The 27,001-nt window shown below is 41.8% G+C and overlaps 2 protein-coding genes and 1 long non-coding RNA gene across 7 annotated transcripts in view; 1 reads left to right on the top strand and 2 right to left on the bottom strand.

Moving 5' to 3' along the window:
• The window catches only part of ECT2 (epithelial cell transforming 2), a 31,861-nt gene extending 29,551 nt beyond the window's left edge, over positions 1–2,310 (bottom strand). For 2 of the 4 annotated variants that reach the window (XM_062602898.1, XM_062602899.1), the window contains exon 1: positions 2,201–2,310. The gene's annotated coding sequence lies outside the window, so the exon portion shown is untranslated. The remainder of the gene's footprint in view (positions 1–2,200) is intronic. The other 2 variants (XM_062602900.1, XM_062602901.1) reach the window with 1 other exon arrangement.
• Positions 2,311–7,643: 5,333 nt separating this feature from the next.
• Positions 7,644–25,305, top strand: NCEH1 (neutral cholesterol ester hydrolase 1). Of its 2 annotated transcripts, XM_062603189.1 has the most exons (5): positions 7,644–7,994; positions 17,415–17,643; positions 19,710–19,779; positions 22,206–22,377; positions 23,753–25,305. In XM_062603189.1, exons 1-5 carry the CDS (start codon positions 7,857–7,859, stop codon positions 24,368–24,370), a joined length of 1,227 nt encoding a protein of 408 aa, XP_062459173.1. In that variant the 5' UTR covers positions 7,644–7,856; the 3' UTR covers positions 24,371–25,305. The 2 variants fall into 2 exon arrangements, with proteins under 2 accessions (XP_062459173.1, XP_062459174.1); XM_062603190.1 differs by lacking the exon at positions 17,415–17,643 and having other exon boundaries at positions 7,859–7,994.
• Positions 8,732–17,205, bottom strand: LOC134155723 (uncharacterized). The gene is made up of 3 exons (XR_009961698.1): positions 15,055–17,205; positions 13,315–13,483; positions 8,732–13,214 (listed from the first exon to the last, which is right to left on the bottom strand). It is a non-coding gene; the product is annotated as an uncharacterized LOC134155723 (long non-coding RNA).
• Positions 25,306–27,001: the final 1,696 nt, after the last annotated feature.

Genomic DNA, 27,001 nt, shown 5'->3' with positions numbered 1-27,001 from the left:
GAACACTTCCAGGGATTGGGTAGCCACAGCTTTGCTGGGTAAACAGTGCAAGTGTCTCACCACCCTCACTGTAAAGAGCTTCAAACACCTAATGTAAGCCTACCCTCTTTCAGGTTAAAGCCATTACCCCTTGTCCTATCACTACTTGCTCTTACATATTTTTTCTACTCAAAGGGAAGTTACTTTTCTGAAAAAGCACAAGTCTTCAAAATTCATAAGCATATATATATATATATATACGCATGCCTGTCTGTACGATCTGGTCTATTGTCCTACACTAACTGTAATACAATAGAAGTAGCCATACATCATCATATAAACAGGCCTTCTGTCTTTCCACAGGTAGAATATATCTGTGCTCTCCTTGCTCAAATGAACATAGTGGAAAGGCAGAATTCTTACTACTCTCATACCCAAATCTTGTACCAGAAAGTTTGTTCTAAAGCACCTGCCCAACATAAAGCACATTCTTTTGTGCACAAAACAAGAAACATACACTTGCTGTGACTCATCACTCACACAGATTTAAATATTTGCACAGAATTTATCTAGACTAGCCACTGTTTCTCAACTGCTGTAGTATAATAACCCTCTATCACTTTAACTGAAGTTGTTCTCCTCCTGACCGCAAGACTCTGTAGCCACTTAAATAACATATTGAAGCACTGTCTGAAAGACATGACACAGTAAAACCCGTAGAGAACAGCACATACTATTTTTCAAGTTGTGCAATGCTTGTCCATTTACATAGCAAAGTAAAAATCAGAAGAAAAAAAAAAACATGGATGCTTTGGCACAACAGCAATGTAGAAAAGGGCTTATCTTCTAGAGTTCAGGAGATCATGTTTGAGACTCTTGGTCAGGCTTCCTATCTTCACAGTACATCAGGTAAGTTCCTAACTAGTGATGACCAATAAGTCAACACTACAAATCTATCATGATTCTAGGCATATTCAGTTATCAATATTGCCACCCTAGTTACAATTTTAATGTCATGCACAGCTATGCAGGCTCCATAGAATTAAGTTCCTCAGCAGTAAGTCCCAGTCACCCAGCTAGTTTATAGCAAAATTGCTTGAGACCTAGCAAGAGGACAACATAACTTTAACCGGAAAGTCTTCCTGGATCACCTGTCCAGAAGGTTATAAAGATACTGCTGGGAATTGGTATACCATTACCTCTTCTTTGGTAGTGAGGGTGGAGGGAAGCATAATCTTGGAAGACTCAAACCATATTGTTAATAATGATTACCACACAGGCAGTTACATGTAAAATCGGGGAAAATTAAAAAAAAAAAAAAAAAAAAAAAGCACATCACACAAAATAAATCCCACATACTATTAAGGACACCATTAAATTTAAATCCTAGAGATTACTTTTTAAAAGTCTGAGACATCAATATAATTCCTGTCATGCTGCTGTTGTCATACCTAATAGCACATACATGAACTTACAGAGCACTTCCTAGTGTATCTGGGAGAAGCCCATACTGCAGGCTGGACATTCATTTTCTTTCTAGCTTTTCCAAATTATTTATTCATTTATGAGATCCCACTCTGGCTGGTTTTTTTAAAAACATTCCCTGTTTTAATGGTCACGTGTTGATAGCTTAGTATTAGCCACTAGACTTAGACACTGAACATGCCAACACAGAGAAGATGTGGACATAACAGTTTCCCCTCACACAGAAAAGAGCCAAAGCCAAACCGCCATTATTACAGCATTCAAGCAGATCTGAATGCCCTTACAGCATTACACTTAAAAATGACCTCCCAGCAGCTTGTGGAAATGCAGGGATTTCAACGCGAGGAGAACACATGTAAAAGCTTCCCATGCTGCCCATTCCTTCCGGAGGAACCATCCAAGAGGGTGATCAGGCAGCACTGCGAGGAGGTGGACGTGAGACGAGATACCACCAAGTGCTCTCATCTCAGGAGCTAACAGGTGCCCACGGGCCAGGGCCTCCACTCTGTCCAGAAAAAACCACAGCGACCTCCGCAGGGTCCGGAGCGGCGCTGCCCCGTGACCCCCGTTCTCACGGGTGCCCCAGGCACAGCCCCAGGCCTACCTTGGCCGCCGCACATTCCCCAGCGCAACCGCACCCTCCGCTATCCTCCGCGAGCTCGGCCACCCAGCTCCCCGTCCCTACGCCACACCCGCCCGATACCGCCGCCACCGCCAGGCCCCACTGTCCCCTCACCGCCAATACCGATAACCGCAAAAACAACCACCGCCATGAGCTACCGCCACCAACAATTCAAAAAGCGAACCGCCGCACTAAGTGCGCCACGCATTGGCTGCCAGTCCCACCGCCCCTCTGTACGTCACCACCTCATTCGCCATCTCTCCGAGTTGTCCCGCCTCCTCCCCTCCTTTTTTGGACAGAGCTTCTGTCCTTCCCTCTCGGATTGGGTGCTATTCTTGCCACTCATGCCTGGGAGGTCTCCCATTGGCGGTGGGAAGTTTCCTGGCAGACTACCGGGCCTTGTTGACAGCAGGTTGTTGAATGGGCGAGGGATGTTTTATGCTGATTGGCTGTCGGGGGGTTTCGAACGCTTCCAACGACCGCGGCGGAGAGGCCCGGATGGGGCGGTAGCGGGCAGTGGTGTCCGCTGCCGATCCGAGGCGCTGCCGGGTGATGTCACTCTGTGGCCGCAAGGAGATAGAGGTTAGCAGCCTGCAGCGTGTGCAGGAGCGCTCGTGCCTCGGCGAGCACCCGCGGCCCGGCCCGGCCCGGCCCGGCTCCCTTTAGCCTGCCGCGCCTCCCCGTCGCAGCTCCCCTCACCGTGTCCTGCCCCAGCTGTCATGTCGTGTGCTCTTCCGGAGAGCACAGCGCATCCAGCTGCCCTTCACCCACCTATTGACGTTATGCAAAAGGAGGACAAACAGTTACTGTGCCTGTTATGAAATATATTAATGCTATTAATAAGTGCTGCCTTGCCGAAGGTATTAGCGTGCATATATTACGCTGAGTTTCACAATAATCATAGGAAACGAGGGAAGAGAGCTGGCAGGAGAAAATAACAACAGGTCAAGGTGAAACTTAACCAGCTGACTCAAGATCGCCAACCACAAAACAGGTTAATTATAGCAAATTCTTTACCATCCTTTTTAATTTTCTCTAATACTAAAACCTACCAATCTGGAAAGGAATTCTTTCATAGGGGCTCAAGCATCTCTGAAACCTGATTTAGCATTACATTTCACTGGCTCAATGTAAAAAGAATGAGATATATTTTCTACAATTTTCTATCTTATGCTAAATTATATGCCAAATTGAGTTCTTAGATCTTACTAATTTTGATACCATATCCTAATACTTATATATAACTTAAGATATATAACTATATCCTAAAATACAGGGCTTTATTAGTTCAGGCATTTTCATGACTGATGCAGCAGCTGTGAGAATCAAATGACTTTGTATGATTTGGAAGAAAAAACAGGAACAAAACAGAAGATGACAATAGGTGCTGTTTATGTGAATAAAGATTTGCTGGTGAGGTACTATTAGAATCATAGAATCGTAGAATAGTTCAGGTTGGAAAGGACTTTAAGATCATCTAGTTCCAAGCCGCCTGCCATGGGCAGGAACACCTCATGCTAAATCATATCACCCAAGGCCTCGTCCAACCTGGTCTTGAACACCACCAGGGATGGAGCATTCACAGCTTCCATGGGCAACCTATTCCAGTGCCTCACCACCCTAACAGGAAAGAACTTCTTCCTTATATCCAATCTAAACTTCCCCTGTTTAAGTTTTAACCCATTACCCCTTGTCCTGTCACTACAGTGCCTAATGAAGAGTCCATCCCCAGCATCCCTATAGGCCCCCTTCAGATACTGGAAGGCTGCTATGCAGTCTCCATGCAGCCTTCTCTTCTCCAGGCTGAACAGCCCCAACTTTCTCAGCCTGTCTTCATACAGGAGGTGCTCCAGTCCCCTGATCATCCTCATGGCCCTTCTCTGGACTTGTTCCAACAGTTCCATGTCTTTTTTATGTTGAGGACACCAGAACTGCACACAATACTCCAGGTGAGGTCTCACGAGAGCAGAGTAGAGGGGCAGGATCACCTCCTTCGACCTGCTGGTCACGCTCCTTTTGATGCAGCCCAGGATACGGTTGGCTTTCTGGGCTGTGAGCACACACTGAAGCCGGCTCATGTTAAGTTTCTCATCAACCAACACCCCCAAGTTCTTTTCCACAGGACTGTTATCCTGAGGATAATATTATCCTCAGGATCCTATTAGGACTATTTTCCTGAGGAAAGTATTTCAAAATAACAGCTTGGGAAACAAGGAGGTCAGTTCAGTTTTGACACTTGAGTCAGCCGATTTTTACACAGTCCCACAATTATGTTATTTCATATAGAGAATTGCAACAATGACCTACAGTCAAAATACAGCCTAACCCAAGGTCCTACTGTCACTCTGAAGTACCGGTTTGGGCCAGGATTTTGCGATGCCAGGCCATGCTAACCTGCACTGGCTTTCCCCCTGTTCTTTCTTCACACTGTTACAAAGTCCTTTTCAGCGAGGTCTTAGGTTTCCTTCATGCCCTGAACCAGCGATGAAGTTTCTCCTGGGTTTGGAACAAGTTCTGCAGTCTTGGAGTCAATGTTGTTTCTGCAATATAGCTTCTGGAAAAGCTATTGGTGCTTGCACATTAATTTCCACTTACTCTCTACATCCTCAAAAAAGCAACATAAAATGTTGTGCCTGCAAAGATAGGAGAAGTATGTTTATTGGAGGTGAGGATTAACAGCTGATATATGCATCATTTCTCAGTTAAAGTTTTAAAAGAATATAGGGATACCTAAACGTTCATTATATAAATACAGGCTCACTATGTATATGAAGAGTGACTTGGACATTAACAATTTCTTAAATACACTTGAAAATTAGAATTACAATCTCATAAAGCAGCTAGGGTGTTTTCATGAACCATTGTAAGCTATCCCTCCTGGGACTGACAGAACTTAGACAAACTTTCAGTAGTAATCACTTAAGAAAAGTGAGTAAGATTTTTTTAAATCAGGTGCATTTATCATAGAATCATATAATAGTTTGGGCTGGAAGGGACCTTAAAGCTCATCTGGTTCCACCCCCCCCCCCCCCCGCAACAGGCAGGGACACCTTCCACTAGACCAGATTGCTCAAAGCCCCATCCAGCTTGGCCTTGAACACTGCCAAGGTTGGGGCAGCCACATCTTCTCTGGGCAACCTGTGCCAGTGTCTCAGCACTCTCGCAGGGAAAAACTTTTTTATTGTGTTTAAACTAAATCTCCCCTCTGTCAGTTTAAAGCCATTTATTCTCACTAGAGTTTAGATCAAGAGTGATAACAAAAATAATTACTATTATTTGCATGTCTGATGTTTAAAAATCAAAGTGCTTTTTTAAAAAAAGGCTCTGAAATGGAGAAACCTATTGGCTTTTTTTTTTGTGTAAAATGTAACGTGCAGTTGAAACTCACTGTTCCTTCCAATTACCTAGACATCAGTAACCCAGGAGTATAACATTCATTTAACAGTTAGTTTCCTCTCCCACAGGGAGAAAGTTCCAGGAGATTCAATCATTATATGAATCCCAGCACATACACTTTGTGGGAGCAGGTATTTCACACTTTGTGGAAGATAGACAATGAGGCCACATCAAAAGAGCTGATGGAACCTGGAGAGGCCTGAAGGAGACCTCATTGCCCTGCATTGTCTCTGGAAGGTGGCTGTCCAGCAACTACTCAGTGGCTTCAGACTGTGAGTTTATGTAGATAAATTGCTTGTCCCCTTGATAGCTTGCATTTTGGGGGTTAATTTATTTTTCGCAGATCACCAGTTTTATTTTTTCAACTGACTTCTTTGTAAGTGCCTAGGAAGCAAAACCAAACCAAACCACCCCACACACACACAAAAAGCCCACCTCAAAACAGATTCCTCGAAGACATACTGATTCAGTTTAGCCAGAGCAGCAGCTTTCAAAATTTGAGCAAGGGGGAATATCAAGCATGGGGGTTAGTAGAAGCATGAGAAACCCCAGAAAAATTCCATTCAGCCTTTTTATGTCTATTTCAAGGAGATAAGTAGATGAGAGAGGAGTTGGACAAGCCCCAGTTTTGCTGGAGCTTTAGGAGCAATGATTTTGATGGAAGAGACAGGTACAAATTATTACACTCAGGGATCCTGGGTGTGGACTTGGGAAAGCAAAGTAATGGGAGTTTGCTAAGCAAAGGGTGCAGGGGAGCAGGATGCAAGGTAACACAGAACATGGGAGCACAAAATGACACAGAAATGGGAGATTCGGTATAAAAAGGTGGAGGCCTCAGTAATCTCATAGTGTGGCTTTCTTGACAATTCTTGTTTCCAAGCTGCCCTTTCACAATCGTAGTCTGCCCAAAACTGACTGAAAATTACAGAAACTCCATCTGCTGTCGTTATGAAAACAGGGTAAAGATGCATGAGTCTTATTTCCTCACAAATTCCAGAAACTTGCTACTGTGACCTTTAGAATCAGTGAGGTTTTATTTCAGTTCTGGTAAAGCTGGCTTAAAAGCTGACCTTTTACTTCTTAGAAACATATTTTTCTTTTATTACCTTTTCATATCAGTTTTTAAAGGAAACTTGTCCTTTCTAGGACACTATTTACATTTCTATGTGACTTTTTAGTATAATGAGTTCACTTTTAAAAGCAATGTTATTGTTAAAGTCATATCGTTCATTCTTTTTTCCACATTAGGTTCATAATGCATGTGAACCTGGCTATTTAAATATTTTATTTTGTTGAAGATAGGACCGTGACTAAGCATTAAGTAGTCCTTTGTGTCAAGGCTGAACTCTATAGTGCTTTTATTTCCTGTATGTTGGTGATGAGAAAGACCTATTTAGAAAATTTATGTACAAGAAATATTCCCATGTTAAACCAAAATCTGTTACTGACCAGGGTAGAAAAATAAAAAATAAATTCCCAGTCCAGAATAAAGTTACAAAAATCTCCTTTTTGGAATTGTTTTGTGATGTGTGAAATGGGGAACTATTCCTTCAGCTAAAATAAGTGTGTCCCTAGAAACACTGGATCTGGAATTCCCCAGGGTTGACTTGATCCTTTTTACAGCCTTCATCCCACATTCACAGCCTCTGGGCTCTGCAGAAGGGCAAACTTTGCCCGGATACTGATATTCCCGCACACTGATGTTCCCATTCTCTGTGGGTGAGGAGCTGCCACTGGACATCTTCTGGTGTTACAACCCCTGAATATGGGAACTGGTGGGGATTTTGCTCATGGACCAAGCTCGTTGCAGTCCGATGTGCCACACAGAACCACACTGAGATGCTTAGGTCGAAAGTGGGCAACAGGACCCAGGGCCTGCGTGAGGGAGGGGCAGAGTGGGACACTCCGGGTTTGGGTGGCCATTGATGGCCCAGCGCACGCTGCAGGAGCCCACTCAGCCCACGGCCGCGGCAGGGCAGCCTCGTGTGGACCGGCGGGGAGACGCCAACCCGGCGACGCCAGGCCCAGGCCCAGACCCTTGCCCCGGGCGACCCCGGCCGCACGGGGGCAGCCTCCGGCAGCCGTGTGGACCGCGGGCAGCCAGGCGCCTGCCTCGGGGGTGGTGGCTGCCCAGTACCTCGTCGGGCGGCGCAGCCAGCTGCTCGGAGCGGCCTCTTCGGCGGAGAAGAGGCGGGGTGGCGCTGCGGGAGCGCCCAGGCTAACCGCCGACCAGGCCGCCGCCTGCCAGAGCTGGCACACAGCTGGCGGGGACGGAAGAGCTAGGACTTCCTCCGAGAGAGGCCGGCCCTGGGGCGGTGTGCGCCCTGCGGGCAGCCGCGGCGAAGCCCCGCGCACCGCGGCGGAGGCGGTCGCGATGCGGTCCGCCTGGGTGCTGTTGGCGGCGCTGGCCGCCCTGGCTGCCTACTACGTGTACCTGCCGCTGCCCGGCACCGTGTCGGACCCCTGGAAGCTGATGCTGCTGGATGCCACTTTTCGGGTAGTGCAGCAGACGGTAAGAGCTGCACCGGTCCCGCCAGCGCTACGGCCCCGGAGGGAAGGACAGACATATCCCTCCCTCCCTCCTTCCCACCCTCCATGCAGCGGGCTCGGTTCTCGCTCCAGTGCCGGAGGTGGCTGGAAGCGGCGGCTGCGCCCCCGGGTTTTGATGTCAGCCCGGGCGGAGCACGCCTCGGGCACCGGAGAGCCGGAGCAGGGTCCTCCGCGGCGGGGAGGGCCCCGGCTGAAGAGCCGTGCGGTGGGCAGAGTCTTGGGGTTGAAGCCGAGGAGGGGGGAGCCGCCAGCATCGGTGACATCCGCTGCAGGCGAGAGCCGGGGCTGGTCAACGCTGTAACGGGTGTTACTGCATGGGATGGGCTTCGAGCTGAAGGCAGCGGGCAGCTCAGGGAAGGGTCGCCCTGTGCCGCTCGTGGTTTCGCCGTGGTTAGAACATCAAGCGTGTGCATTGCCTCAACAGAGAAGGCTCCGGGAAGATCTCATAGCAGCCTTCCAGTATCTAAAGAGGGTCTACAAGAAAGCTGGAGAGGGAATACTTACAAGGGCATGTGGGGATAGGACAAGGGAGAATGGCTTTAAGCTTAAAAGAGGATAGATTTAGATTAGATATTAGGAAGAAGTTCTTTACTGTGAGGGTGGTGAGGCACTGGAACAGGGAAGCTCTTTCAGATACTAAACTGCCTTGATCTGGAATCTTATTACTGAACACAACAAACGGTGGGTTTTGGTTTGTTTTCTTTTTTTTTTGCTTGCTTATTTGGGTTGTTGAGATTTTTTTGATTTCTTACCAGCAGTTCAGTTTACTAAATTTGTTACGAAATGTACAAAACCCAGTACTCTGAGTGGATGAGAACATCAGCATATTCAAAAAAGATTGAGTTAGTAAACAGAGGGCCCGTAAATGGATACCAAAAGGATTAGGTGGAAATGTACCTTCTATGTTCCTAATGCAATAATTGTGGATGCTGGGAAGCATGTGGAGAGTGGACCACACATTGTCCAGACTTGTGTATTCTGCCTCAATAACTTCTCTGGTTGTCACTGTTGGAGACAGAGTCCGGGACTAGAAAGACCACTCATCTTCTCATGGTCCAAATGTATCACTGAATCAATGCATTATCTTTAGGATGAAATAATTAAACCTGTTTGCTTGTACAAGATAAAACCTGTTTGCTTGCATACCTTCCCATATATCTGCTATGAAAATTATGCAGATATGGCCTACAACAGCTTCATTCATCAGTAAAATCTATGGCTTGACTTTCACTTCGTCCATGTTTTTAACTCAACTAACTGAATAACAAGCACTAAGCTTGACCAAATTCATTGGTAAGTATGGATAGAAGAGGCATGATGCCCCCAAAGCATGCTGTCTGTAAAACTTCCTGTCACAGCTCATCCAAGAGCACCTAAATCAAGGCTATAACCTCTAGCTGAAGGAGACCTATCTTTAGAAGAATCATATGACTGACTAGGTATATTGCCATTGGCATATGTAGACATTCAGTTTTTTTATGTGATATGTTGGCATCATCAGATGAATTCAGGTGCCTCTAGCTTGGAGGCTGGTATCTGTTTTGGGATATTCTAGAAGTTATAATCCCAAGAGGATCTAGCAGAACAAAGCCTGACAGGTGGCAGCTGGAGGTAGCTGGCAAGCAGGTCTGAGGTGCCCACATCTGTTCCGGCATTCTGGGGTGGGGAAGTTTGTGTTAGGGGAAAGTGGCAATTTTTTAGTTGTTTACATATCTGGCCTAAGAAATACATAGTTCTATAGTACCAAACAAGTAACAGTTTCTGTAATGCGGCTTACAAAGCAACTGAAGGAACAATTGAGTTTTACACAGAGAAGCGTAACAGAAGTGAGGCATTAGCGGTGCCCTAAATCACACAACAGAGATTTGTTTCCAGAGAGAAAGAGAAGGTGCTTTCCAAGTGTTGAAAAGCCTTTCCAACGCTGAAGGACAGCACAAAGTCACCAATAAATGACTGCCATTAAGAAGGAATTGTGTGAACTGCAGCTAAGGTTGTAAAAATTAAGCTTGGCTATTTTGTTATTAGACAACTTCTGTCTGTGTATAGAAATTAAAGTGTATGTGCTTTAGCAGAGCTCAGCTTCCCCTTTCTTCATCTACAGCTATTGCCAGACCAAATGGTTTAACATTTCTCTAAATGTGACCATTGAACTTTCACCCACTTCTGAATGTATTTTCAGCTTGCTATTTATTACTTTCCTTTGTAGGTTTGATAGCAGGCAGAAGTACATTTCTGTTTTTAAAATCTCTGAAATATACTGTAATCCTTTTTTGCCAAGAGTATGAACAAACTTCATGTGCTTCAAATACAATTGATTGTCTTTTGCTTATTTTGAAATAGATTTGTGAAGACTGACTATTAAGCATGACAGTTTCTTGAATAGAGATATGTGTTTGTTTTCTCAGTGCACTAATAATCACTAGCAATAAAACATAATAAGGCTGTCATTGGCTTTCAGCATGCTAATTATAAGGGGTTTGTATTTCTATACAAAGTTTTTTCCCAGTCAGCTACAAATGTTTTTTACAAGCTTGGGACTGACTCAGTGTCCTGGCTCAGCAGGAGACACTTCAACAAATATTCAAGTACAATTACATAGTTTAAAAAATGCATAATGCTTATAGGGCAGTTTCTGTAAGTCGGTTTCAAAATGCACTACAGAAGGGGACCAATATTGTTATCCAAATGTTAAACTGGGGGGACAGAGATAGGAAGAGATGGAGTGCCCACTCTCAAAAATTCCCATGGGGAAGATGTAAACTGAGCTGGGTTTTCAGGGCCTTGTTCCTGTGCCCTCTTTAATGTCCTGTGCTTCCCCAGTCTGAAAACAGAGAAACTTGGACTTTAATAATATTAATGAATTGATGTGAAAGTGCTTAACTGAGAATGAGAGCAATTTGTCCCTCTCACATGCCTCAAAATGGGACATGGTAACATGTTAACAGAAAACTGTGATACAACACCATTTTAGATCAGAAATTAAAAACTGCCTATGTATGTATTTATACAGGTGTGCTAGACTTGGCTTCACTGAAATTTAGACTACCACATAAAATGGGATTGAGCTGTAGCTTAAACCGTAGCTATTTGTTTTATTTGGTGTCTGTCAAAAAGTGTCTAAAGCAACATTTCGTAATTCTGCTGTTAACAGCAGGATTGATACAAGCATTTTTCACTTCTTCCTCTAACCGCTCTCCCTTATTGCAGTAAAGAGAACAGCGTATGTTTATTTAATAAGCCCTTTGAAAAAGGTTATTTCTGAACACCTACTGTCATGACACTTGGTGTTCTGGTGCATGGCAAGGAAGAAGGGATTTTTTTAACTGGGACAGCTGTTAGCAGAGGTTTTGAAGGACAGATTGGTTGGCCTGGAGGCCATCAGATAGACGTATATGGAAGAAGGTAGGCTACCATACAGGGGAGAAAACTATCCTTGTATTTGTCCTCATCAGCCATTCCTTCATGCTTCTCCACCACTAGCTATCAGAATTAAAACTAGGGCATGGGACATCAACATTCAGGATTACAGAGAACAGTAATTAGTTTGTTCTAACATTTTGACATTTCTCTACCCATATATTTCAGAGTATGTGACTTATGGACAGATGTAAATCCAAGTTGCAGCCAGTCAAGTAAATAGTTGATATTTTTACATGCAAGAACAGGCCTTGGACTTGGTTTATAGTAAACCAAGTTGTTAGTTGTGGCAGGTGGGTCTCAAGGCAGTGGTACCTGAGCAGAAAATGAGCCACACTGGAAATCCTATTTGCAGTAACGGATAACTTTTGTCTCTATCTAGTATAAAAGCAGATCATCATGGATGAATAGGTATATGCACAAAACCTTACATTAACATTCAGTCTCGTTTCTGCTTCTAATTAATAAACTGTAAAACAGTTGTTTTCAGTTCTGAAGGAAATTCATCAAACTAAGAGCACTTGTCTTTGAGGACTGTCTTTCTGTCTTTATATAGCAGTGTTAAAACCACATACTCTTTACTGGGTGATAATTCACCTGCCTTAAGAAATGATTCTATAAAATAAAATAGACATCCACCTTTAAACAGGATAAACTGCCTGAAATGCACACAAAACAATGTTCTGCACACAGGTAAGTGGGGAAATGATCCTGTTTATTTTTCAGTAATCTGTTATCGACTACAGATAATTGTAGTTGGCATGTTGGAATGCGTTTTGCAAAGTGATTCCAGAACTGATGATAGTGTCTGCATCTTTTAAGCTAGGAAGTTTAGTCTTTAGACAGTTCAGTTGCCCAGTTCTGGCACCGTTACTCATTTGAGTCATGAGTGAGACTTGGCTTATCCCTGAGTAGTGTTATGTGAAAAAGGAGCCTTAGCTGTGTGCTTAATTCCTGGTCTTGACGAGGTCTGAAAGCTCACTGCAGGACCTTGGGCCTGACCAGCTGTGAAAGCAGCAGAGGAAGCAGCTGATGCTTTCAGTTTGGCTTTAGAGGCTCACTGCCTGTGTGTGCTGTCTGAATGTGACTTGTTGCAATAATTTCATGGCCAAAGGTCAGAGATACGAGCAAGACATTGTCAGCAATGGAAGTCATACAAGGACAAAGAATCCCAATGTGCCGAGTACTGTTAGGGGTTAGACATTAGCAATAGAAAAACTTTACGTAATTTATTTTTTTTTGGAATACAGAACACATGACTAATATGGAGTACAAGTCCATGAGAGAGGTAAGCATCATAGCAATGAGCCTTTATGATTCTTCATGAAATTACCAGCTGAGGAGCAAATAGAAGAATCCTAACAGTTTAGGGACTGATACTGGTGAGTAAAGATGAAGTAATGTTGGCTGTCTAGAGCAGTATTTTGTCTGCTTTTTATCAACAACCCTGACTCTTTTCTCCATTTATTGAAAATGTTCTCCTACATCAGTTAAATATTTAAAGATCTGGCAGCCCTCTCCAAAGAATACACCAGGAAGAAAGTGGCAGTCTTGAACAGTTTAGTCTATAAGGGGTCCCTGGGTTGTCCTTACCTGAAAACCCCTGCTATGGGGATGTCCTGGTAAAACAGGAGGAGGTTGGGGCTGTAGTGTTTTCTTTGCCTGACTTGTTGGAGAGCTGGGAAGCATTACAATGTGAGTATAAATCAGACTGCTGCCAAGGCAGCTATGGATCACAGGGAGCCAGCGGCCCCAAAATGAAAAGCTGCAATGGGAAATGAGCAATAGTTTGTCATTAGGTCTAACTGTACGATGTCCACAGGTGTTATTTGCTGAATTGGCTCAAACACCAGCAAAATACTCACATCCGCCTCACCAGCCTGTCGAGCCTTCCTCTCCTGGGGTCCTCGTGCTCACCCATCCATCCCTGCCTCACTTCCCAGCAGCTGAGCTCTCTCTCCATGTGTGTCAGCCCGTTAGTCAGTCCAGCCCATAATGCTGTGAGGTTCACCGGGCACATTTCCCCAGAGTTACCTATTCAGAAATCAAAAATGTTTATTCAGACAGATGCATAAAACCAGTTGTTACCTGGGAAAACTTGCAGCTGTGACCCATAGCGAGTGATGTGCCTGTGGTTGGGCTAATTGCCCACAGGGCTTTCATCTTTATACTATCTCCTCTTTCCTGTGAGTTTGCCTTTTTTTCTGTAGTCTCTTAATTTCCCCCTTGTCCTTTTGATTTCTCTCCCTTTTCACTAGCTTTTATTATTACAGCACTGTTTTCTCTCCCTTTTCACCAGAGAATGTCACTGTATCTTCTGTTCCACATGCACACACACACACAATTCCCAGATATATTTAAGTGCTGTTTGATAATCTGCAAGAGTCCTGCATGTTCTCACAAGAAGGGTGGTAAAAATTGCAAATACCAGCAAAGATCAAACAAATTATTGTTCACATGACATGACCAGGTACAGTTTAATCATGGATTTAAAGCAATCCAATTGTGGACTGCTTCCAGACGGCCCTGGCCCATCCATTCCCCACACCCTCTTTCCTGCCTTATGTTATCAATAAGATGGTGACCTGGCTCAAGTTTGGTACGGTTTCTCTGTTTTTGCTGGGTTCCCACTGAGCTGGTGCAGCAAGGTCAAGCTCTAGGGTATTGTGTTAGTTAATGTCAGGACAAGAAAGGTGCCAGGGAAGCACAGTGAACAAGGTGGGCAGGTCTGCCCTTCAGGTGGCAATGTAGTCCTGGGAGAGGGTTCTAACGCCCCCATGCTATGGGCAGGCACACCTTCCACCAGGTTGCTCAAAGCCCCATCCAAACTGGCCTTGAACACTGCCGTGGATGGTGCAGCCACAGCTTTTATGAGCAAATGGTGCAAGTGCCTCACCACTCCCATAGTGAAGATGATAGTTCACCCTCATAGTGAAATGCATCTTCCTCTGCCAGTGGCTATATTGCAGAATGATAAGGTACTATATGTCTATTTTAAATATTTATTTATAGAGAAAAAAGAATTTTGTTTGTAAGAACTTTGGACAAGACTAGCTCATTGCCAGCAAAAAAGGCAATCCTGGTGCCTTATAAATGACATCCAAATAGGCTGATTAGATAGATACACTTACAAAGAATCTGCCTGGCACACGCTTGGCAAAAAAAACCCATGCCTATGCCTAGAAAAACAAAACCAAAACAAAAAATCAGGGTAGTTGCTTTTTTGCCTAGCTCTAGAAACTATCTCTTTCAGGTTTTTGGATTCTTGGAAAGAGTGGTCCTTGGAAACCAAGGACTTGGATTCCAAGTGGATCCTTGGATAGAGGGGAAAAAATAGGCATGAAAGCATATGGTAACCTGCAGGTGGCCATGGTGCTCTGCAGTTTAAAGAACAGAGCAAAATACTTCTTGGTAAACAACACTAACTAGCTTTCAAAATAAAACATTTCTGATTCCAGGGAGTATGTGGTAATCTCATCTACAAAGAATGTGAACTAACTAAAGTGGGAGAAAAGCAAAATGGGACATCTCTCGTAGCACACTTGGGCTAAAAAAAGTCTACAAAATGTTTTCCCTGGCAGCACTTCCAAAATTGCTGCGGTTACCTTTCCTGGGAACCTCCATGTGGCACAGGGAGGGTCAGGTCTTCAGCTGATTGCATCAGTGCCAGAACAAATTGATTGCCAAATTATGAACAGAGGTATTGCTCTTCAGATTTCAAACTCGAACGGGGTTTTCCTGTTGGAATTTTTAAGTAACAGTGGGAGAAAAGCATGATCTTAAATTCAGAGACACTAACAGACTTGTGAAATCACAGTTTCTTCCTGCCGGGTAGATACTTTGTGTTTCTTCCCCCAGAGAAAAGCGTTGCAGTATAAAGAAATGATACGCCATCCAAAAAGCAGCAAACATTTTAAAATTTGGATTCCCACCAAACTATCTCAGCAGGGTGACATTACAACAACCTAAAGCAAGAAAAGAAAGTTGTTTTTGTAAATTCTTGTTTTGGAAGTGGATTCCTCTCCCCGCTTGTGCAACAGCCCATTGTATTTGCCATAGACTGGGGAGAAGGGGGAACTATTAAAGCTTGTCTTTTTCCTACAGCAGTCTGCAGTGGAACTGGGGTTGTGCAGGGCCTTTTCTATATAGCACCTGACTAAAAAACAGTATTTTTTCTTTTTACATTAAAACTAATAATAACAGATTAAAAACTTTAATGTAAGGAGTAGGCTCCTTAGTAGGCTGTAGATGTAAGGAGACAGATCTTTGGCATGGATGCTGCTGAATGCTTCAAAACTTGCTTTTCTTCCAGAGGTGCGTGTTTGCCTCTGTTAGCCCTTCCTTTACTGCGAGCAGGCACTCCTGGAAGAGGAGCTGAAACTTAGCACTTCAAGTGGCTGCAAAAACAGTACTGCAGAAGTATGGGCAAGAAACACATCAGGGAAATGAAATAGCTGTCCTTGAGAACAGATAATAGAAACCAGAAAGAGACTGAAACTCTAATTTGCAAAATCATGTCTGTCATGAGGAGCCAGACTTGGCTTCTGCATAGTTTTTGTACAGGTTAAATTATGGCAACTGTTGGTTCTTCACAACATGAATGTAGTTAGACCGGTCCTGGGTGACCCTGCTCTCTCAGGTGTCAGCATCTTTAATTCATACTAGCAGGTCTGCACTGCACTAGTGGTAGTAACAGAATTAAACCAATAAAGGAGTCATGTGAACAAGCATCATGACACCTAACAGTACACCTCTTATTCCTAGTATTGGTACCAGTATGTAAAATGAAAGGTCACACTTGACAGTTTTCCTTGGTAGTGGTGGTCCTTCAGGTGTACATTAGGTATATGTGTTAATTTTACCTCCCAACTCCCTTGCCTTAGAAAGTTGTACAAAAGGCTTAGCTGATTATCTGATTTCTAGCCTTCATCACTAGGACAGAGATTAACTTCGCAAAAGGGAAAAGACCCCACTTTTCCTTTTTAATGGCCACTCTGGACATCATAGTCCCTACAGTCCTTTGGCTCACTCTGCCATCCCGTCTGCACCATGTGGGGAATGGAAACAGGTATGCCCTACAAATAGTGTGCAAGTCATACGTGGGGAGCAAGTCGTGACCATTTAGGTTGGAGAAGTGCCTTGGATTCCAGTACTGTTTGCTGAGAGAAACATGTTTTTAATCTATTCAGGGCAAAGTTAAAAAATAAACATTAAAATTAAAATCCTGGATAGCCAAAGAGGATAAAATCTCTCTCCTTCTACAAACAGGGCACATAAAATCAGATCACTGCTAATTTTCAAAGTGTTTTACCCCTACAAAAATGTAACACACTTTAGTTGCCGGGAGGAGGTGGGGGGAGAAATCATTATATCACTGTCCTGACGTGGTTCTTGGATAGTATTTCAGATCCTTCCTAATTCAGCAGGTAAATACAGAACAAGGCAATAAACAACTGTTATATTCCTTTAAGATCATCCCTGTTTTCAAATTTCTTTGTAATCCTTGAGAACTTTCTTAATTTGGAAGTGGAAAGACTTACGCTTTGGGGTGGAACAAGAAAAATACTTTGCATTTCTTATACCTTACCACCACAAAAGCTTTGCCTGTGTGGTATTGCCCTCTGCTGGCACTGGTCTGAGGAGCTTCACAAGTCGCAAAGAGGAGCATGCTGGTGAGGTTCATCTCCTTTCAGGGTGGCTTTCAAAGGCAAGGATCTGAGTGCCATTCTCAGTTGTCTTGAGCCATATAGTAGTCATGGTTTGATTTATTTATGGACAGGGTTTTCTCTTAATGTCTTAAAAGCATTAGAGGTCTTTGAAAAGTATTTTCCAGTGAATAGTCTAAGAATCCATATTCATTTTCATATAGGATCTGCCCTTTGAAGACAGTTGCATTAAACATCAATGCAGTATTGTATGATGTGCTTTGAACTAACAGAAATTTTCTTCTTTTTCCCCCACCTAGTGCCACCTAATTCACTATCTGAGACTCAGCCATCACTTGATAGTTCTGAATTACTTGATTTGTACTTTTGACAAGCTGAAGTCTGTCTCCTCTGAAGACATTAACATCACGGATGCTGTTTTTGACGGCGTGGAAGTCAGAGTGTTTGAACCCCCTGCAAAGCGAGATGAAAAGCTCAAGCGCAGTGTTGTTTACATCCACGGAGGGGGCTGGGCCTTGGCAAGTGCAAGTATGTGTCTGCCAGTAATTAATAAGGTTCTGATCTGGTTTTCTCCTAGCAGTGGAAGCCAAAAGCTGTTTTTCCTGCCAGGGATGACAATTTTGCTAAGACATACCTGAATTCAGTAGTAACTGTCTCCACTCTGGTAGATCAGCTCTAAGGAGAGAGGGGAGAACATACTGTGAACACACAGCAAAAATGCATATCTTATCTGCACAGGAGCTGTAAAAGGACAGAAAGGTTGATTTTGTTACATCCTGAGAGGACAAAAGAGTTTATTGTTTAAATTCCTGGGATGCCTGAATAGGCTGTTTGAGCCAGTCCCCTGTTTTCTGTGGTCATATGCAAAAGTCAGTCCTTGGTGATCAGGATCTAGTGACTGTAAGGTTTTTGCCCCATTTTTGCAGAATAATTATCAGAAGACTGAGCTGAACAACAGTGCATGTAACAGCATTGCTAGTGTTTGGCTCTTAAGTAACAAAGACTTGGGAATACATTTGCTGATCATCGACAAGAGGCAGTGTGATGGAGAAACAGATAGAGGTCAGATCTGGTCATGGTCTGTCCCCGTCCCTTAGGGGACTGTTACCACCACTAGCAGCAATTACATTAATTGGTAACTAATGCTGTTTATTCCAGTTAACTTGGAAACCATAAACATGATCAGAGAAACTAAGGTATAGCTATAGACAACAATAAGCTAACCACTGATACTTCCACATCGTACAGGAGGAGAAAGAGCATGTGGTTCTCATGGCTGCTCCAAGATCCAGAGCCCAGAGGAGTCTTCCTCTTTTTCCTTCCCCATTGCTACCATGACATCGTGAAGTCCATACAGCCCCGAAGCATTCTATGGCTTCATCTACAGAAAAAGAACATTAATGAGTTTTTCTGAAATGCTCCAAAACAAAGACTCTATTGATTGCACTTGGACTATGCATGTATGAGTCACTTAAACCATGATTTAGGTGAGATTTAGGTCCTTAAATAACTTTAAAATCTTTTCTTCACCTGCCTTGGGAAATCCCAGTCTCTTTTTCCTGTGGTCCTATAGAATCATGGAATAGTTCAGGTTGGAAGGGACCTTCAAAGGTCATCTAGTCCAACCCCCTTGCAATGAGCAGGGACACTGTCCACTAGACCAGGTTGCTCAAAGCCGTGTCCAACCTGGCCTCAAACACTTCCAGGGATGGGGCAGCCACAGCTTCTCTAGGCAAACTGTGCCAGTGTCTCACCACCCTCACCTACAGCAGTTAAAAATTTTGCAACAGCTCCTTCAGAGGAATTGTGCTTTGAGATGGGTTTTCTTAGGCCTGACTAAGAGAGGTTTATTAGTGCCCTGCCTACCTCATTTGTCCTGTAACAGTTTGCATATGACTTGTTGTGCAAAAAGTTTATATTAAATTACCACGCTTTGTTTAGATTACTATAACTCAGCTATGTCAGATGCTATCCTCAAGTCCAAGATGAAGAAGTTAATGGCACAAATATTACAACTAAATATTAAATTCTAAGACTAGCTACTTAGAAAAATATTTAGTGTCTTAATATATTTTATATTACCAGGAACTAACGATTAAGTAACTGGAAAGGAATAAAATTAAAGAAAATCAGTCCACTGATAAGTAGGATAGCTATTATTAATCCTCCCTTAAAGGAGTAGTTCAGTTGACATTAATAGGGCAAGTCATTTGAATCAAAGCAATGCATGCTATAATAAAATGAACAACAAGCGGTGACTCACGCAGTGATAATTGTCTTTGGATGCTAATGTCCCCAAGCCACTGGGTACCTTAAATTTTGCCCAAATGAGAGAATTGTGATAGGTGGATGAAATTACATCCCCCAAGTCACCAAGAAAGAGATGCATTAGACTGCAGGACTTCTCAAGGCGTGAATTATGTTCCTTCTGCTACAGTATGTATTTGGTACTTTATCTATTGCAAGCTGATCTCATTTACTTTGCTTATATTTGTATGATGTGTTTATATTTTCTGAGAAGGCTTACGTACGGCTTTGCAACTGTTGACACAAATGGACTTGTATGTCCCTAACACTGTGTCCTTTCATTCCAGGAACAAGCCTTTATAACAATCTCTGCAGAATCATGGCTGAGTCTCTCAATGCTGTCGTCGTCTCAGTTGAGTGAGTAATCTAAAACTGATCAAGTAATTTTAAGGTACTAGAAATATATAACACCGTTCTTTCAGCTTTTTCCTTATTATTGGTTTGTGTATAGGGCTTTAACTTCGACAATAATTGTGTCTATACCAGTCTGATATTTTTATCCTTTTAAAATTACAACAAATTGGAATGGTATCAGAAATTCATTTGGGTTTCTAATTATTTCAGAGGTCATTTTAGAAGGCAGAAATGTGGGAAAATAAAGTAGCACTGAATTCGTTTGGACAAATACTAAAATGCAAATGTCAGTGCATATTGGAATTGTATCTACATTTAAGGAGATGAAACTTGAGATCACTCAGGTGTCAAGTTATGATTATGTAAATACTTTTGAACTTTAAAAGCAATCAATAAACCCAAACACATTTGGACATGATATATACCTGAAGGAAAGCTGGACCACATTGCTGTGCCTCCTTGTGTGGCAAGAGGTACTTTTCTGATCCTCAGTTGCCACTCCCACAAGATATATTTTTAATATATATTTAAAATAATGTTTATATATATTCTATGAAAATAAATGTATTAAGTCCACCTCAAGTCTTTTCTATAAAGCACAGTTTCTAAAATATACTGTGCAAGGATCTGCAACATTAAAATTATCAAATCATTTTACCCTGCTCAATAACCAGAACACACTGTGGAGTCTGGCAGTTTCCTGCTGCTCTCTCCATCTCCCACTGTTCAGTCCTCTCACTTAAACCGTGTACTCCACTCAAGAGCAAAGGACTGCCAGGATGCCAGACAACAGAGAAGCAGGGCTGCCTTTTAAATACAGTGAACAATTCCAAGGTAAACAAACCTCTTAACTAGCTAAACACATTACCTTGATGACTCTAACATGACTGGTACTTTTCCCATCCTTATTGTCAACTTCAATTTTTAATTTTACAAACCCAATCACTTTACATAACTACTCAAATTTCCCACCTGCAGTTGATTACATACCAAGCTCTGTGATCTAATTGCAATTTAATTATATGGAGTTGATGTTACTCATTTAATACTTATTGTGGTGTACTTTAAAGGGCCACCGCTTTTTTGTGTTTGTTTTTTTTTAATTCTTTTTTTATTAGTGGAAACAAAACTAAAAAGGGCAGCTGTTGGTTATTGCAGACAAACAGCGATCACAGTATTGAAAAAATCCTTTTCATTCCTTTTCTAGTTTATGGTGATATGATTCTACCTGTGGTATAATTCTACCTGTTTCTCTGAGTTATTGTTTACCTCTTTCCCTTAGCGATGATGAGTCCAGGCATTTGTACTCAATCACTGAATTCTAATTAGTTTTCTCACTGGTTTAATTGCATGTCTTCCTTTCATGATCTATGCACAGTCTATGATACGCAGTTTTGCGAAGAGTTCCCAAAGGACAGTCGTACTCCTAGATATGCAGTATATAGATTGCTTTCTGAAAGCAGGTCAGATTTGGATTTTGAAACTTGCAACCCAAGTTTAAAATTTATTCTGATATGAAGCTTTTTTTTTTAGCTTACATTCTAGAGAAAATGTTTTGAATCAGAAAACTGAATTTTGTTTTGCTCATTTCGCTCAGCTCTACTGGGAATATGTAAAATCTGTTGTTTGAGAAGCTACAAACAGAAGGCATGCTTTGTACCATAAGGCCTAGTAACAACTCTTACATGACAAATTATTCAGTAAATATGAACAGACTTCTCCTGCACTAGAATTTAGAAACTGAGAAAATCTAATGAATGGGACTCTGCTACTGGCTGTTTGTGGGCAGACTGCTCTCTTTGTGCTTCAGTCTCTCCACCTGTGCAATGGGTATATTTCTGCTCCTCACTTTGATAAAGTAGAGGAATTACTGAATATGTGGCATTGGAGCAAATTAATATGGCCTCAGTTCTTGGCTATTGTTTATTTCATGGCACAGAGGTGTAGCAAGGTTCATTCTCTCCTGCCTATAGGCAAAAAAGTCAGGAAACAGAACTGTTTAGGTGTTTGGCTCAGCAGAATCTGTTGCACGTAGGTGACTTGCTCTCCTTCTTACTAGTTAAGGTGGGGATGTGGATCAATACCAGGCTAATTGTAATGACTCACTTGCCAAGGGTGTTTTTAAATATTCATTAATTTTTATAATGTAAGATTAAATCCTCTATTGGAAAATCCTAGGAAAGTGCTGCACAGCTTTATAGTATCTTGGGATTATTCATATCTAGTAGGTTCATACTACTCTTTCAGAATTACAGCATTAATTGTAAGATTAAGTCTTACATAAGTATTACACACCTCATATTTTTCCCATAGTATTTACCCTAATTAAATAGTTACTTGCCATTAAGTAATATCTGATACTGCCTATTAATCCTGAAAGAGAGGTACATTAACAGTAATAAATGTCTGTCAATTCTTTTCTTTTCTAGATACCGGCTTGTACCAGAGGTGTGCTTCCCGGAGCAATTTTATGATGCTCTTCGTGCTACTAAGCATTTTTTGCAGCCTGATGTCTTAGCTGAGTATTCAGTTGACCCAAGTCGAATTGCAATTTCTGGCGATAGTGCAGGAGGAAATTTGGCAGCTGCTGTGTGTCAGCAGGTAACTTCCAGTGTCTGTTTTATATTACAGTATGACAATCCCGAATTCAGTGATGCATATAGGTTTGACAGATTCTTTAAGGTGATGTGCCAACCCTTAAGACAAAATGGTAGAAAGCCAGCATCTAGTCACTTTACAGAAGAAAACTGAGTCCATCACAATATGAATCAATCACATAGCTTGCAACAGTGATGACTTCTTATCAGCCAGATTTTAAGAGCAAGTTGCTAAATTACTTTCTTTACCCTTTTTGCTGCTGGATTCTTTATTTTTCTAAGCAGGTAATTAGGTACATGTGTAGTTTATCAATTTAGCTTCCTATTTTTAGGTGCTTGTCTCTGAAAATATGTTTTTATTTCATTCAAATACAAATAAAGGACCAAAAAATACAAGGTGTGAAGCTTACTTCGGCTGTTAAATTGTCTTCCTGTATCATTTTGCAATTTTAAAAAAAATTTTGGGGGGTATCTGCAGTTTAAATGTTATCTGAATTTAATCTAGTAAAGATTTTAAAGGCAGCCTGGGGTGAGCGATAATAACTTTTCATGGTTGAGTGAAGCATTGTTATTAGCTTTTTTCATGTTGCTGTAACCACTGGTGGTAAGAAAGTCGTACCATGTCCAGACAATTAATTGACAAACCTTGCAATAATGAATCAGGGTGAAAAAATTAATAAGCGACAATTACACTAAAAGTTTAGATATTGAGGACGGATAAACATAATAATACCATTCCTAATTTGTTTCCCTGATGCATAATTCTTTTTAAGCAAGGTGAGATATGATAGAGAGCTGTGTAGCTTGTGTAGAAGATGAAGCAAAAGAAGTGTTTGCCGATTCTTGAGGGGCACAAAATGTATAATTGGTAGGCTCAAATCAAATGCAGGTGGCAGGTTCAAGACAAACACAAAGAGGTACTTCTGCACATGGTGAACCTTCTCTAGAGAAAACTGCAGATGTCAACAATTTGCATATGCTGAAAAAAACAATTAGATAAATATGCTGAAAAAAACAATAAGATAAATTCATAGTTCCTTTGATTCAGGAAGTCTTTCAGTTGCCAGTTGTTAAACTGGACACTGTTAGAAAAATGCCACTTTATGCTTTTTTAAAAATTTTATTTATTGTATCCTTCAATAAACTTTTGCCACTGATTTCTGCTGGAGATGGGATACTGGATCTGCCTGAATGACCATCCTTACAAGAAAAGAAAAAAATCAGGCTACTAGTATTTCAGACAGAAGAACATTATCTGCATAAGAGCAGAATTCAGCCTAAAAACTGACAAATGAAATGTTGCTGTATGAAGTGCTAGACTGAAATTGTAATTTTTATTTTCTTTATAATCCCAGTTCTGTTCTGTATTTTTCCCACAGCTTAGCAAAGATGAGGATTTGGCCGTCAGACTGAAACTGCAGGCTTTAATTTATCCAGTCCTGCAGGCATTTGACTTCAATACACCTTCTTATCAGCAGAACATGAATATGCCTGTTCTTCCTCGTTATGTCATGATCAACTATTGGATAGATTATTTCAATGGTAACTATGACTTGGCTCACTCACTGCTGATTAACAACCACACTGCTCTTGATGTTAGCCAAGCTCTCTCCTTCAGAGGACACCTGAACTGGACATCTCTATTGCCTTCATCATTCAAAAAGAACTACAAGCCTGTAATACAAACCAGTGGCAAGGCTGAAATCATCCAGGAGATACCGGCACTGCTTGATGTACGAGCAGCCCCACTCCTTGCAGACAATGAAACTCTGCAGCTGCAGCCAAAGACTTACGTCCTGACCTGTGAGAATGATGTCCTGCGAGATGATGGGGTGATGTATGCCAAGCGCTTGGAGAATGCCGGCGTGGAGGTCACACTCGATCACTTCGATGACTGCTTTCATGGCTGTATGATATTCACCATTTGGCCTACTGATTTCTCTGCAGGCATTCAGACCAGGAACAGCTATATAAAATGGCTGGATGAAAATCTCTGAAGACAGCATCTCTCTAGAAGACACAGGGTGCAAAACTCTGGTGTCCCTGCAAAAGAGCAAATGATTAATAAGTGCACTTTTCCAAATTCTGACACCATCGTTCAGCTGCAGCTGCTGGGGGTACAGACCACTAACTACAGCATTTGCTAGCTCATTTGGCCTTACCCAGAAAAGTAATTTGAGAAATACTTTTTCAAACTTGGATTTTTTTTACCTTCTTTCACACGTCTATTGCCAAACAAAGAAATGATGAGCAGGGAGATCAGCACTCCTGTAGCATTCTTAATTGGCTGCAACTTTCAAGCGTTCACCCCTAATTAGGCACAAAGGCGCCATTTTACAAATGATGTGAGATAAAGCCAAACAGCTACATCTACATCTGAATATGTAAAAATGGGAGCTAATTTCAACAGTGTGGAGCATCTGATGTCAAAGAAAGAGTGAGCCTCACCTTTGACAGCAGAGCCATGCATCTGAATGTCGAGCAGGGATTTAAGTGTTGGCTTTTAGGCACATAGACAAATGGCTAGTTTAAATTTAAAAAAAAAAAACTCTTCTGGGCAGTTAGGATGATGCTAGGCAAGTCTTTTAGCCAGACATGCAATTCAGCTTTGGAATTTGGTCTTTATTGTCTTTTAGTTATTTATGTTTTATAAAAGCACAGGACTAATATATTTTCAATGAAAGTATTATAGTATACATACAAATATGCATACGATACAACATACGATAAAATACTCTATCAGCAAAGTCCAGATTGCTCATGTGAGTGAGCTTCAAAGCTGCCTACGTATTTGGCTAAAGAATGTGACTTGATCTGTGTTTAAAGCCTCAGCTGTATGACCTCCTTACAGAAATACTGTGCTTACTAAAATTAATCTGCTGTGTGGTTTGCACTAATGTTTATAATTAATAGTAGAAGTTTTTGTTCATTGGCTTTTCTTTTGTGCTCATAGTGTTTATTATAGTTCATCCTTCTTTGAAGGAGGGAAGCAAGCAAATAGGAGTGGGCTCTTAATATATAGGGAAGATTTAAATCTGAGCTCTGCAGCTAAACTTTGTCTTGCAGACTGACCCAAAACACTAGGTGAGATGATCTCACTAGTGTGCACAAGCATCTACGGTTTGAGCCAGTCTGTAAAATTCAGACAGGCAGGGCAGGGAAATGAAACTGTGTATTACAGTATATATTGTCAAGGATGCTTGCTGCATCCTTGGGTTGTGTCAAAAGCCCAGTGTTTCTAGGTAAAGAGGAGAGAATAGCTGCCCCATGACTAAACTAACAGATTAAATTCATCCTCAGCTTTACTACAGACTTCCTGTGGGACCCCAGGAGAACAATTTAATCTCCTTATGCCCCGCTTTGTTCTTCTGCAAGAGGAGGAGTAGTATTTTCATACCGCACAAAGGAGCTGTGAAGCTGAATTCACAGGCGTTGGTGAAGCACATGGATGTGATGGTGACTGACAGGCACTGAACTGCTCCTGTAGCTTTTGACTTTCCATCTTTCTCTGATAGCTGTCAGAGCAGCCTACCCCAAGACAGGTGGTGCTGCAAGGCCTGAGTTAAACCATCTCTGTCCTGGCTCCTATCAAAGTACCATAAGCTGAGGTTTTTTGCCTGTTGGCAGATCATGACAAAAGCAATTTCATTAGAGTGTTTCTTATGGCAGGATTCTGGAAAGTTCATTAAACAAACAAACAAACAAACCCAGGGTACTGGTAGATCAAACTGCCTTCTGTCATTTAAAGTATACACAGAACAGTCCACTTTCACTGGTGTTTAAATTATATGAGAGAATGACTTTGCTGAATCGTTGCTTCCTAGAAATATTGGGTTGTTAATGTGGCTGTATGTATTAAGAAAAATGAGACAAGGCCTCAATGTACACTCAGTCATGCAGGCTGAAACTTATTTCTGAGCATAGGTCTACAGGGAGATGTCAAGGCAAAGCTCTTTTCAACAGTGGCCCAGATTCTTCTTCCACATAACTCATTACAAAGACTTAGTGCAATTAGAGCAGCCAAGTGGCAGTCTGAATCAGAATAAATTTTGGTCAAGATATCCAATTAATACTGCAGAAGAATTCAAACTTTTTGTCTGGATTTAAACCCTTTTTTCCTCCTTTCCTCGTAAATGCAATTTCAGTAGATTTAATTTACACTTAAACCAGACAGCAAACAAAGTTAAGTCCATTCAAAAGACAAATTACTGATCTGTCATTTTCTCCTGTATGGAGACAGCTCCCTTTACTTGCCTTTAAACCATGATTTCAATAGTTACACTTTGTTGTGGCTTCTTCCTTGCTTTCCCACTTAAAGAGTAAACCCAGAAAAGATGTAATTTATATCTACCTGCTGTCATTAAAAGATAGTAGTAAATGTAGTACTGGAAAAGAAAGTGGCTCATCTGCTTATAAACTCTATAATAATTAAGTTTGCCTGACAGCTTTCTGCAAAGCTTTAGATCAGTATTTGTTTATAGCTAAGTTATAAATATCTGCTATGAAGCTATAATATAATTGCTGCTGGCTTATTTTTTTTTAACTGCAATGAAATGGAAAGCTGGAATATATATATTCATAGAGTTGGTTGTAAAGTTCCTTCATGCACTGAAGCACATTAAAGTCTT

This window comes from Pezoporus occidentalis, unplaced genomic scaffold, assembly GCF_034315485.1.
Source record: "Pezoporus occidentalis ecotype Australia unplaced genomic scaffold, CSIRO_AGI_Poc_V1 ctg8, whole genome shotgun sequence".
NCBI lineage: Eukaryota > Metazoa > Chordata > Aves > Psittaciformes > Psittacidae > Pezoporus > Pezoporus occidentalis.
The sequence above is the reverse complement of the archived record's forward strand: the minus strand, read 5'-3'. Positions and strand labels throughout refer to the sequence as shown.

Excerpts from the sequence above, each read along its gene's own strand:
- NCEH1 (XM_062603189.1), top strand. The coding sequence starts at position 7,857 with ATGCGGTCCGCCTGGGTGCTGTTGGCGGCGCTGGCCGCCCTGGCTGCC. Across the intron at positions 7,995-17,414 it reads TTCGGGTAGTGCAGCAGACG|TGCCACCTAATTCACTATCT; the intron begins GTAAGAGCTGCA and ends TCCCCCACCTAG. Across the intron at positions 19,780-22,205 it reads GCTGTCGTCGTCTCAGTTGA|ATACCGGCTTGTACCAGAGG; the intron begins GTGAGTAATCTA and ends TTTCTTTTCTAG.